The sequence below is a fragment of the Cyclopterus lumpus genome, chromosome 23, assembly GCF_009769545.1.
Source record: "Cyclopterus lumpus isolate fCycLum1 chromosome 23, fCycLum1.pri, whole genome shotgun sequence".
NCBI classification, from domain to species: Eukaryota; Metazoa; Chordata; class Actinopteri; order Perciformes; family Cyclopteridae; genus Cyclopterus; species Cyclopterus lumpus.
In genome coordinates, this window is record NC_046988.1 from 5,353,899 (window position 1) to 5,367,471 (window position 13,573).

General features: G+C 40.9%; 1 protein-coding gene across 2 annotated transcripts; it reads right to left on the bottom strand.

Moving 5' to 3' along the window:
• Nucleotides 1-1,407: 1,407 nt before the first annotated feature.
• Nucleotides 1,408-6,775, bottom strand: pyroxd1 (pyridine nucleotide-disulphide oxidoreductase domain 1). 2 transcript variants are annotated; one of them, XM_034526804.1, is made up of 13 exons: nucleotides 6,436-6,775; nucleotides 6,231-6,311; nucleotides 5,888-6,007; nucleotides 5,247-5,375; nucleotides 4,863-4,936; nucleotides 4,450-4,646; nucleotides 4,235-4,332; nucleotides 3,996-4,098; nucleotides 3,773-3,885; nucleotides 3,357-3,479; nucleotides 2,663-2,800; nucleotides 2,375-2,464; nucleotides 1,408-1,793 (listed from the first exon to the last, which is right to left on the bottom strand). In XM_034526804.1, the coding sequence occupies exons 1-13, from the start codon at nucleotides 6,511-6,513 to the stop codon at nucleotides 1,635-1,637; spliced, it is 1,503 nt and encodes a 500-aa protein (XP_034382695.1). In that variant the 5' UTR covers nucleotides 6,514-6,775; the 3' UTR covers nucleotides 1,408-1,634. The 2 variants fall into 2 exon arrangements, with proteins under 2 accessions (XP_034382695.1, XP_034382694.1); XM_034526803.1 differs by having other exon boundaries at nucleotides 1,410-1,793; nucleotides 3,773-3,888.
• Between the last annotated feature and the right edge of the window lie 6,798 nt (nucleotides 6,776-13,573).

A 13,573-nucleotide genomic window follows, 5' to 3' on the forward strand; every position in this document is an offset into this window, starting at 1 on the left:
TCCTCCGACACAGAGAGGCTTAACCCATTTGAACTCAAAGCAATCCGGCTTTCGAGTCTCATGAGCAACAACCAACCAGGTGGGTTCGGTGTAACGGGAACACGAGAACGTGGAAACACAATGTTGGACTCACACTATAACCAGCTGCATGGAAGATACCCACTGGTCTTATCTCTCATTACGTTGCACATCAAACACCTATCTTATCTTACAGATATGAACTGAATGACAGACAGTATACGCAATACGTCACTACAGTCTCGTGACCCAACGCACCCCCTGAACTAACCACGAATATACATCTCGCTTGCTGATATTTCCCTTGTGCTTCAAGGACAAGCTTAGGCTAACCCACACCTTGTGTTTCACTGTTATGTCTTGTAACCCATCATCACGGCCACAGCTCCACAGCTTTGTTATGAACTCGTGTCTCCGCTGCGCAGCGAAAACAACACGTCTGAACCAGCCACAGAATGTGGAAATACTTCTTTCTTCACATCCAATTCATGCGAGGTCTGCCTCGTTGCTTGCTAACACACAGTGTCACCCATTAGGGATGGCATATGCACCAATTTTACTGCCCTCCATTTCCGATTTTAATTTGATCTTGACGCATGTGCCACCGTGGGCTGTGTGGACCACTGCTCTCCACTCCCACGGGGGAACACGTACACTCGGGAGAGCTGTCCAGTGGAATCAGTCGGTCATTTCACACACGTGGAGGGTCTCCTCTTGCACAGGGAGACCTTATGCGTAGCTCACTAGGCAAAGCAGTGCTTTTTATTCACCTTTATTGTCCTTATGTCGACAGTCTCTTGTTTTGGAGACTTATTCCCGAAGTTGTACATTAGGGAAAATAACTGGAACACGCCCCCATTCCCCCCTCACTCCGAGTAAGCTTATCACGCAAATATAACACACATGGATTATTACTTGTTTTGCACAATGCTCAATGAGCGAAGCACAATGTACCTTTATAAACCAATGATTCAATCAATGTGGGCGGGGTCTTGTTGTTGAACCACTGACCCCAACACACACACGTCTACAGTCTAAATTCTCCTTGCGGGGTTTCATCTTTCCATGTTACTTCTAATGTTTCTTTTCCTGTTAAAAAAAATATTTTTAGGGGGTTTACAAATAGCAACATATCCAAGAAACAATAGACAGCATTATAGGAGCCTGATAATGGCTATTGTTATAACACCTGCTGAGGCACAGGAGGAGCCATAGTGGCTATTTAGGTTGAAATGTGATCGAGAATCACTAAGACAACATAGCAACAACAGGATTGTCTTTCTTTACCACCCTGTATTGCTGAACATATCCCATATATGTACGTGCAACTATTCCTCATATAATTAATTTTCTTAAATGTAATATGTCCTGCTCTGCTATTGTATTGTATTGTATTGTAGACACTTGGTTTAAAAAAATAATTTATTTGAAAGACAAAATATATTCTTTAATTGACAAGTGTCTTGATAAGAACCAAGATAATTGCTACTTCATCAGACAGCTTCTTCTCAATGCCAAAAGAAATAAATAATAATTGGACACTTGACAGAATGCACATTTCATGCCTTTAAGACATTCTTCAGGCTCAACACGTGGCTGAATCAAACCCCTCATAATCAGTCGAAGTAATCTTCAATATCAATGTTGGGGTTGAGCAGCTCCTCTCCGTAAGGGGTCAGATCCATCTGGTTGAGGATCAGGTTCTCAAAGGTCTCTTCCAGGTCGGTTTCCCCGATCAGCACTGCTCCCACCATCCTACCTCCACTGAGAACGACCTGGAACAGTCACACAGGGGTAAATGGAGTGAGATCGGATGCTGGATCAGTTGCTTCTCCAGTGGTGGATGAAATCATTCTGATGGCATCCACAGACGCTGCTCCTTCACAAGTTGAACACACAATCAGCTGATCCGGTTTTGCTTCGGGCTCATGAGCAGCAGTAAATCATAACCACAGATAAACAATGGTTTCTTTCACACAGCTACAACAAATTCAAATGGGACATATTCCAAATGCCACTGGCTACTCCAAGAATGTCTGAAAGCATTTTTGTGGCATTTCTTCTTTATTTGACAGATGACATTGTAGAAAAGGAGAGAGAGAGAGGGAGGGAGAGAGAGAGAGAGAGAGTATGACATGCAAGGCTGGACTCAAAAACAGGCTGTTGCGGTTATATGGCATAAGCCGCACCCACATTAACATGTGACTTTGAGAGTAGTTACATAACAGGCATTCATTTGTGTATAAAGTAAATGGTTTTATTATGTAAGTGAATCAAATGAGCCACAAATTAGTGTGGCGCTGTTTAAAAAAAACAAAACACTGGATAGGGTAACACACACACTCGTCAGTATCACCTTGACATACTCCCGGCCTTTGGTGCAGCGGAGCAGCAGCTCCTGGTCGGGGCCCAGCCCCTGCCCATTGAACTTCCCCAGCAGGACCACCTGTGGAATGGCCAGCAGAGAGGAAGTCGTCTAAATGCACAGTGTGACTGAGCCACTAAGTGGCAGCGCTGTGAAATGACCTTGAAGGGTCTTGGAAGTAACGTGTAATAATAACTTGCACAGTAGATGGTTAACATGTTAGTTATTATTCAAACGACTTCAGCACTCCTCCCCCCGGAGCAGTAAAATGTCACGCACCTTGTAGTTGAAGAATTTGGTAATGTGCGAGAAGAGTTCGAAGCAGAAGTCCAATTCTATTGGTTCTGACAACATGTGTGCCGCCATGCAGCGGCCGGCGTACCAGCCCATCTGACGGGCCTGCGTCCACAAACGCATCTGTGCGCGCACACACACACACACACACACACACACACACACACACACACACAGGATAAGATTCAGAGCTAGAGAGGAAGTATAACGCTGCTCTTCTGTAGACCTCTGAACGTCTTACTCTGCTCCCATTATGCTTACCCTGACCCTAACCACTCTCAGTCTTCATGCATCAACCTTATTATATGGACTCTTCTGACACCCTGATGAAATGTACTCGACCAGCTCTCCCACCAGTGCCAGGGCACTGAAACAAGCCAATTTTCTTGATTGTCAAACTGACTCATTTCAAGACAAACTGGCTTTTTTACATGCTAAAATAAGTCAGAATATTGTATATTTTAAAAGTTTCCATACCTATTTTAGTACAGTATGTATAAATTACTCTGGACAGTCTGTGTGTAAATGACACAATGTGTTTTGATGACTGACAACAAAATCAGTTCGGTGGCTTTTAATAATTTGCAATCAGGCACTATCCTATGTACTGTAGCTTCTAAAGATGCAACGACTGAGGAATAACACAGGTTGGCATGCAATGATTTGACACTTAGTCTACCTGCTGCCACAGTGCGCTGTGTTCCCAGCATGCAGTGCACACGTCTCCTGCAGCATACACATCTGGCTCTGATGTCATCATGTGGTCGTCTACCTGCAGGCCGCCATCGTCTGCCAGTGCAAACTAAAAAAACAAATCATCATTACGAACCAATTAACACTATATGTTCACAAACAGGTGAAACAAAGTGTGTTGCAAACTCTTTCCTGTAAAAGTGCACATTCATTTTGAGTGTTGTAGCGATAAAAGAGTTTATACAATGGCAGATCTAATAGTCGAAGAACCAATTTAGTCCTGATTTGCCACTTGATGTGCTTTTCTAACTGTGACCATGTGATGAATACGAAACAACAGGATGTACAAAATTACCCCGAAGCAAATATGAATTTGTGTTTCACAGGGGTGAGAGAACTCACATTGTTGCCATGGAGAAATGGCTCAGCGTTTGGCACGACACCAGTGGCACTGACGACAAAATCACAGCCAAATGTTTTGCCATTCGTCAGCTGGATGTAAACTGGCCAGGATCCTTCTGAGAAGAGAGAAAAGCTCAAGGGGTGAAAAGTTGGAGGAGGAGACAAAGGGAGTGAGGAAAGGACGAGTCACAAGTCACGTCCGAGCCGCCGGTCTGGTTCTCACCATTCTCTGCTCCGATTGTTTGCTGAGGGGAATCGAGCAGCTCCGCCGAGGTGAAGATCTTTTCCACCTCACACTGGTATTCCAATGAAACTCTGCGGGAAACCTAAGCCCATGCCAGCAGAGAGAAGTGAGCCCGGAAGAGAGGAGGAAGGTTTAACACAACAGAAGGACAAGATGTATCTACACAAATAGACTTCCCAAGCAGACCTCCATGCTTGAGGATGCACCCGCTATCTCACCTGCTCGGCTCCTCGTAAAACTATCCCCTCGTGCCAGTCTGGACCGAGGGCACTGCCAGCCTCTGTAGGACCAGAACCGCGCCTTCGTGCGTTCCTATCTGGGAATTCCCACACAAAAACAACAGTATGATCATCTTGGGACAGATGCTACTGTAGCAGGAGAGAAAAAGAGGTTATTTGCGTGTAATACATTGGAATAGAACTAATATGAAGACCTGCTGTGAAGGTCTGGGACGCTCCTGGTTCTGGTTCCTCTGTGGTGTAGCGAGTTCTCTTACACGGAGCAGCTCTTTCTGGTTTGTCCACCTCCAGTGATGGAATGAAGAACTGTGCTGCCCCGGCGTCAAAGAAGGGGTTTCCTATGGCCTTGTCCTTCACAGCCCAGATCACCTCGCAGCCCTCCACTTCATACCTAAAGGGAAGATGTTCAGAGACAGAGTGAATAATCTCTGAACGTGGTGAGAGTGTTTTATGAAGGGCTTTCATGTCGGCTCAATGCTCTTCAGTTGAAAAAACGTGAACATCTTCATTTCAATATGGAATATGTAACATAGGAACCCAATCCCATGTGTCCTAAAAAGTAATAAATGAAACTTTTGTTTCAGTATTTAGGTTGTAGTTCACTTACACTAATTCCAGTGCAATCCCACCGTTGCCAACAACAACAATTCTCTTTGCTCTGGATAACTGCTTCTGGAGATCCTGAAACACAAAAACATGGAAAACTACTCAGCATTTTATAATTTTTTGAATTTGACCTTTATTTAACCTGATAAGCCAATTGAGAACTAGTTCTCATTTACAAAGACTGGATGTACTTTTCCACACAGAGCCACGGTCCAGAGGAATTTACTCTAGCTTATTAGAAACATCACATTCACCGGAATAAATGGAAGGAAGTAAATGCAGCAAAAACAAAATATAGCTGAAAGCATTATTGTTGTTACTTGTTTATCTAGTATCTTAATGATTCTCAATAACAATGCCAACACCAAGAGAGATGGGATTGTACCTGGGCGCTGTCTGTATCCCGTATCCCCAGGACATAAGGGTTGTCCCAGGTTAGGAGCTTGGGTCTGCCCCCGCCGCAGATACACAGCTTCTCATAACCGAATACCCGTCCGTCTGCAGTTTCCACAGACTGCAAATAGAAAGAAGAAAGGGAAGTAGAGATTCCTTTTCGCATCAAGCTTTGACTTGAGCTTCTCTCTTCTCACTTTGGTAAAGTTGTGTTGCTTTTCACACACTGGTGTTGGATTTTGGACATAATACTCTTAGTCTCATCACAGTATTATTATACTGTACTTTGATGACGTAATGTAACCGCATGTCCACAGGGTGGCGATAGTAGACAGATAATGGTCACCAAAAATCCTTTGTTGAGATGTGTTGCAGGAAGTCAGTCTGAATTATATTGCAATTATAACATTATAATCAGTACACAACTAATAGGGAATTACAGCATGGTTGGTTTATGAGTTAAAGTTGTAAGTTAGTACACATATTAATAACAGTCACCATTTCGTATTACCTCTAGAATACCAAACACCATGTTATCTCAACACAGCATAACATAACATAAAACATGATTATTTGTATGCACACTATCAAGAGCTATCGGTTTCTATTAAACTCTGCAAAACAGCTACTTACATGTGATTGTGTGCAAAGGGATTTCACAGCAGAGTGGATGATAGTAAGGTTGGGAAACTTCTCCGCCAAAACACTGGATGGTCGCTCCTCAACATCAAACTCTTCCAGAGTCTTGGACACCTTGCCAAGGACAACACAAGTAAAGGGGACATAATATCAAATGCACAATGTGTTGAAAGACAGGTGTTTGACATATTAATACAAACCAGAGTATGTCCATAAAACACAAAACAATGTTATGATCCGATAAACATTCATTCATTGTATGAGAGACTACGTGGGAAGCAAACCCTGTCAGTTTTTAGTTTCCCCTGAATTCCATCAACATCATCATCCTCCTGACCTGTTTATAGTTGGTAACTGCCTTGATATGGGGACCTGCTGTAATCAGAGCCACGTCAGCTGACGGAATCTGGGATGACAGCTGTCGATGAAGATTAAGGTTAATGCTTCGTAGCTATAGGACATGTAATTACTACAGTAGAAGAGCCTAACTACCATGCTAGGTTCATAGATGTATTCTGTGTAGACAACAATTCATAATTCACCTGCTCAACACATGTCACACCCGCGATGCCACCTCCTACGATCATAAACCTAAATGTCTTCTCTTTTCTAGCTGCCATTCTTTATACACAATTGCAAAGCTAACGATATCAAGCTAACACGAGCTCTCTTTGCATTTTTAGACAAAATGGTGGTTGTATATATTTCTTCTCTCTGCTGGGACACGTTGACAAACATTTAAGACCAACATATAAATGGTTAGAGTGTTTAAATGCTCGAAGAAAATTCCTGTGATAGAAAGATTATCAAAATGTCCCTTAGCACATGACAACAGAGCACAGAGGGAACGTAACTTCCGTGTTTACAAATAACTACGGCGAGCCGCAGGGAGGTTCTCCAAGTGTACACACTGAGGGAAGCGCTTTGAGAGACACTATAAGTCTATGGAAGCAAACACATCTCATAGTGACGACATCATATATTGCTGTCAACGCTTGATTTTGTTGGTTCCGTTGTTTTTGTCAGTATGATTGACTACTAAAGTGGAAACATTTGATATGATTGTCTCTATCATGCTTAAAGGCATACACGTAAATACATACAGGTTAAAAGGAATAATTTTGAAAAAAATAATAATGCCTGGATGCCATGGACGTTTAGCTGGTTTAGTTTCAGGATCCTGCTAGAGCATTGTGTAAGTGCTCCCTGTCACCCTGCCATGGCTGGGACACTCACACAGAACAATGCCATTAAATTACATCTAAGTGATTTTTAAAAAAGACGGTATGTTTTTTTTAACTTCTTGACCAAAAACAGAGCTTCCCTTCCATCAATGCATCTGATTTACAGCCAACTCTGTGCAGGGCCATGTGGTCATTATATTTAATACAACGTTTTTGTTTGTGAGCAAACTGTACAACAGCATTTCATGTATTAAATATCTCTCTAATATATGCAGTGCTAGTTATATTAGGGTTAATTCTGTCCCTGTGTACCCAGACTACTAAGACCTGCATGATTAAAAACTCATTTTGTGCATTTGTCAATGCTATTTGAACATATAGGCCAATTCTGATATCACAAATTATAATTAGAACCCCCTTCAATGGCCAAGTAATTTAACTGTTTTAAATGCCTATCATTTACAGTCATGGGTGAATATGAGGTAAAAGATAAATATATACGGAATGAATAAGTTACTCCATATACAGAGCAGTATATTCAGTCTTTCAGAGAAACATTTGGCAAAAAAAGGATATTATTGCTAGAATCAGACAATGTTACCTGATGTTGATTTATTTGTTGTCTAGTTCTAGTCACTGCAATACAACACATGTACATCAATTTTGCAGTGGGAGTAGGTTAAAGTTCTCAGTTTTGAACTCTGGTGGTATAGGAAGACCCTCTTGTTTATATTTGGATCACAATTGTCTCTGTAATGTCAAACATTAATGTGGTCGCCGTGTCAGGAATCAGATCTAATATTCCATCAAAACAGTTATCCACTGCCATTACTGCAGCGATAAACAACTCACCACCGGATAACAGTTGAAGTACGGTGCCATTTGTGATTTTACATGAAGTAAACGACAGATCTTGACACGATCCCCATTCTCAGTCGAGGTGTTTGTCGGATAATGGCTGCATTGTTTTGGGATTCATCAGCTAAAGCCGGCACTCGTTCTATTTTTGAAAAACCTTTTATGCCGGTGGTAACCATGGATGGGAGTTTTGATGTCAGTGTCTGAGATGATTGGGTCACTGGTAATCAAACACAGGTTAATGCTGTGCGTCACACCTCCCCTCTTGATTTTCATTAGGATGCCCTGAATAACCACAGGAAGGCAACACATGGCTATGTGGAATACAGTACTGTGATCACTAATATTTAAGAATTTGGACAAATGGTGTTTGTTTATGATGTATGCAACATATATATATATATATATATATATATATATATATATATATATATATCAACTTTTGACGACAGTAGTTGACTTAACTAAGATTTCTAAGTTTAGACAAAAGTTCTGCCAACTTAAATTTTCTTGTTCACTTAATTAGGACATTCCTGAAAAAAAAAACATTCTTGTTTCAGTGCCATGTATTTCTACCTTAAACAAACACAGATATACGTGTTGAATAAATGTACAATTCTTGATTCAGTGAGATAGAACTTTTAAATTACAAATCAATAGAAGAGTTTTGCCAACTTAGATTTTCTTGTTCACGGAATTATGATATTCTTTTGAGGCTAACAATAAAATTATCGTTTCAACGCAATGTATTTCGACCTTCAACAAACACAGATATACTTGTTGAATAAACATATAATTACTGCTTCAGTAAGATAGGACTTCTCCTTGATAACTCAATGAAAATGTATGTTGCTGGATTTGTATTAAAGAAATTCTCTATAAATACAATAAATATAATAAAAGTGCACACGGCTCAAAGTTAGTTAAAACATTGTTTATTTAAACTTGGTAAACAGGTTTTGAACATGAGGTAAACGTACACAATAATGGAGGTCAGTTTGGAGGTGCTGACATATTTGTAGAATTTCAGTGTATCTATGTAACAGTGTAACTGTTACTGGGCTAGTTCATTTTGGTCAAAGCTCATGGAAAACTTACACTTGTATGGCGAGGTAGTTGTAATGTGAAACACATTACAACTACCTCGCCATAACCACCTCAACATAGTCAAGTGGCTGTACAAGTGTAAGTTTTCCATGAGCTCTAACCACAATGAACTAGCCCACTAACAGTTATACATACACTGAAATTCTACAAATATGTCAGCACCTCTTGTGAACTGGCAACTGACACTTCCACAAATCTTGTGAAAGTATTGTACTGCAATCAATCTAAACTTGACGTGGCAGTAATACTCTGATCTACTAGGATCTACAATGAAATACAAAGACATAAATAGAGCCAATTGCGAATTGATCATCAACATGAGATTTTTGGGAAACTGGAATTCACAAATCCATACATGTCTATTTTACAGCTAGAGGACTTGCAGACTTAAAATGTTTGCATGTACATTAACTTAACTTATACCTGAGTACAATGAACTAGAATAGTTAAAACACTGGATATGTCCCTATTGTGAACTGGCAACTGACATTTCCACAAGTTCTCTGAATCTCTTCCAGAGACAAAGGTGACTTACATGCTTAAACATGAGAACTAACAAGGCACTAAAACAAAAACAAAAACAAAAGGATTTAGGTCCTGCCTGGCTTCCCCAATAATATTTAAAGCAAAAGCTTGGTTTTCAGAGAACGTATCCACTGCGAGCATCGAGAGCCAAGCTCGAAAATGACAGTTTGAATGGCTTCAAAGGGATACCTCATCTCCTTTGGGTAATCAATGTTCATGGCATACAGTAGGCCAAAGAGGTATGCAAAGGCCGTAGAGAGGTCTGGTAGGTCACGAAGAACAATGGTCCCTTCCAACACCACCGCTACATCTCGCACATTTGGTGATGAGGCAGCGTCATCATCTTCTATGACGGTGAGGATGGCAACAGACGCACCTCTGAGCACTCTTTCTTTATCGTCAGTGTCCTGAGAAAAAGCAACACATGCATGAGTGCTAATGAAAATTTAAAGACAAAATACATTTCTACTCATTCTAAATTTAACTGTAGTACCATTCTACCGACCATTATATTTTAGGCGAGATTTTAAATGAAACATGTAGAGTAAAATGTTTTATATTACATTTTTATATTACATTTTGGTTGCTTTTACTAAAGGAAGTGTTTGTTGAACATGATGTTCAAGGAATGATGAAAATCTGAGAATAATTAATTTATTTAATAGCTTCATGCTAGGATAAACAGTGTAGTGTTGGCGAATGTTTAAAGAAAACATACTTTTGAATCCCGCCGGCAGAAATAGAACAAAGTACAAATGTAGTCAGGATTGCATTTGTTGGTTCGGTGCAATGTTTCAATAAGTAATGTAAAATAATTTAAGGAAAATATATTTGCACTGTAGCTGGCTCCAACGCCCCCGCGACCCTAATGAGGATAAGCGGTATTGAAAATGGATGGATGGATATTTGCACTGTTAAAAACTGCTATAAATATGTATAGAAACTGCTCGTTGCATTTTTTTGTTGAGTATGATGAAAATATGTTTTCAAAAATATTGCACTTTCTTGTTGGACTTGAACGTTGAAGTGGCCCTCCTATGAGGCGACAGCACCAGCGGTGGCCCCGAGCCACATTGAGTTTCAGGTCCATCAATCTTGGCGGCTTCTCCAAGCTGTTTTAACTCTATCTGGCAAATCACACGTTGGCTGGTATACTACAGCTGTATGAACTAAAAATAAAAAATGTTTTGCTGTGAATTAATTGCAATGAATGGATGATAAAAATGCCAAAATAACTGCGCTCTACAATTGTGTTTTTTCTTTTGAATGCCTAATTTTAGTGTGCATATTGGACAAATTAATGAAAATGTCACTCTCTGCTGGATGTCTAAAGAGTCAACTGTTTCTTTACAAGATCGCTATAACAACTTAAAAGGTGGTGATATGTTAATAGTGGTTTCACAAATTCTGCTGCCTGGAATTGGAAACTTCAAGTGACGTTTCTGCTGCTTTCGGTGCAGTTGAGATTAAATCTTAGGTTAATGCGCCACAACAATGTTAAATTGGGGGCCCTTAAATTGATAATTGTGGTACATTTGAGGCCTTGTAATACATTAAAGATATGTATAGTATGTGTATATCTGAATTATCTGTTAAACATGTGTTGATTGTCTCCATAATGCAGATATTCTACAAGTATTATTGTTTTTCTCAAAGAATTGAGTCAGATACCATGGTACTAAAATGTGTGTGTTCTGTACGAGTAAAGGGTTGCATCCACCAAGTCTGGCTTATAATAGAGTGAATATCATAATAACTTTGTATTTAACCATTATGAGCCTAATTTAGCATTAATTTAATTATCATTATAAATTATCATTATAAATACAATTATTATTATTATCAGAGCCTAATTATGATCAAAGGTGAGTTTAGAATGTGGTTCTGTGAAATGGAATTGTATCACGGAACCAACGTGGGTCATAGAACAGAACGTACAACACTCAAGCTGGAGTGAGCCAATGTTGTGATCAGTACCTTCAAAAACCCACAGAGAGAACAACAAGAGATACCTCAACCTCGAAAACCTTCACTTTTGCATTTTGAATCTTCAACCAAGCTGATAAAGTTTGAGAATCGAATGACAGGCTTCTCTTTGGGGACATCCTCAGACGGATGCTTGAGCTCAATGCTGCAAAGAGACTCACACCCCGTCAGGTGCTCCAGCATCAATTCACCAGCATGCACCACATGGTCAGCAGATACCATCTCAGCTCCTAGTAAGTCAATGGTGAGATTTCAGTTATTACACTTGTATTGATTGATATCTATCTTACTTTATCTGAATGTGGAAGTTTATTCATGTAATTCGTAATTTGTTTGCAGTGTACGGTCTTGTTTTGAGACAATGGACCTCGGTCAGAACCGGACTACTGACAGTGGGAAAGCTGTGGGTGGGTCTCTGCAGCAGTCATCCTCAGGGAACCCCCATCCCGTCCAGCAGAACCTTCCTTCTGCTACTGCTGAGAGAGGCGCCCTAAGCCAGCCCCAAGACATCAACCCTCATCCCTGCTCTACTACCCAGACCTCGGGTTCAGTCAATACAGGGGTGAAAAGAAAAGTTCATGATGAAAATGAGACCCCTCATCCGTCAAAAAGGGTCCAGTATGGATGGCTCAGGTAGGCTCGCCACCATCACTCACATCATTATCAGTCAGTTTACAAAGTATATTTGCAAAAATATTTAATGTTAACCTCCTATTCATTAAATTATAGAGGACACTGTGCTCATCATCAAGATGATGAAAGAAACAGGATCCGGAGAAACCACCTCAAGCAGCAGCAGTTGGTTCTCACCAAGCGTCAAAAGAAAGATGGCTGATGATGACGACTCTGACTGTCCAATCATAAGAGAAAGAGGGTTAGAAAAAAATCTGCTCCACCCACCGTAACGGAGCAGCGTCCCCTCTGACCATCACCTCCACCGTGCACACTTCAAACAGCAGGACTCAGGTCTGCAGTGTGATAGAGGAGGATAGGAGGGGAAGAAGCATGAAGTCTAATCCAGGCCAGTCGTTTTGTTCTTTTGAAAGAAGATTTGAAATTGAAAATTCATGTTTTGGTCTTGAATTTTGAACGAGTCAACAATGTATTCGAAAGAAAAATAAGTTTATGAAAGGTTGTGTTGGGTTGAATATGATCTTGATTCAGTCCTTTTCTTACATTTTTATAAAATATATTTTTTTAATTTTTCAGTAGCAGATCTTTCAATCTTTATTTTTTACAGTTTTGAATCGGGGTTCAAATCTTTTTTTCAGGTTCAGTTCTTTTTTACACTTCCAGATCTTTTTTTCAGGTTCAGTTCTTTTTTACACTTCCAGATCTTTTTTTTCAGGTTCAGGTGGTGGCCGGGACATCTGGCGTGGCTGAGGACCTGCCTCAACTACGTTGCCTTCAGGAAGCGTGGGTACCAAAAGAGTCATGATTCGATACTTGTGCCGCTTCATTCGCGGCGCTTCATTCGCGGCGCTTCATTCGCGGCGCTTCATCCGCGCCGCTTCATTCGCTGAGCTTCATTCCGCTATATCCGCGCCGCTATATTCGCGCCGCTATATTCGCGCCGCTATATTCGCGCCGCTATATTCGCGCCGCTATATTCGCGCCGCTATATTCGCATATTCGCATATTCGCGCCGCTATATTCGCATATTCGCATATTCGCACCGCTATATTCGCACCGCTATACTCGCACCGCTATATTCGCACCGCTTGCTCCGCTTGAACCGCTCAACTTCATTCGTGCCTCTTCATTCTCACTTTTATTATAGCGCCGCTATATTTGCGCCGCTATATTTGCGCCTCTATATTTGCGCCGCTGTATTTGCGGCGCTATATTTGCGGCGCTATATTTTTCGCGCCGCTTCATTCGCGCCGCTGTATTCGCGCCGCTGTATTCGCGCCGCTGTATTCGTCCAGTTGTATTCATCCAGTTGTATTCATCCAGCTGTATTTGCGCTGCTATATCCGCGCTGCTATATCCGCGCCGCTATAGACGCGTCGCTATAGAC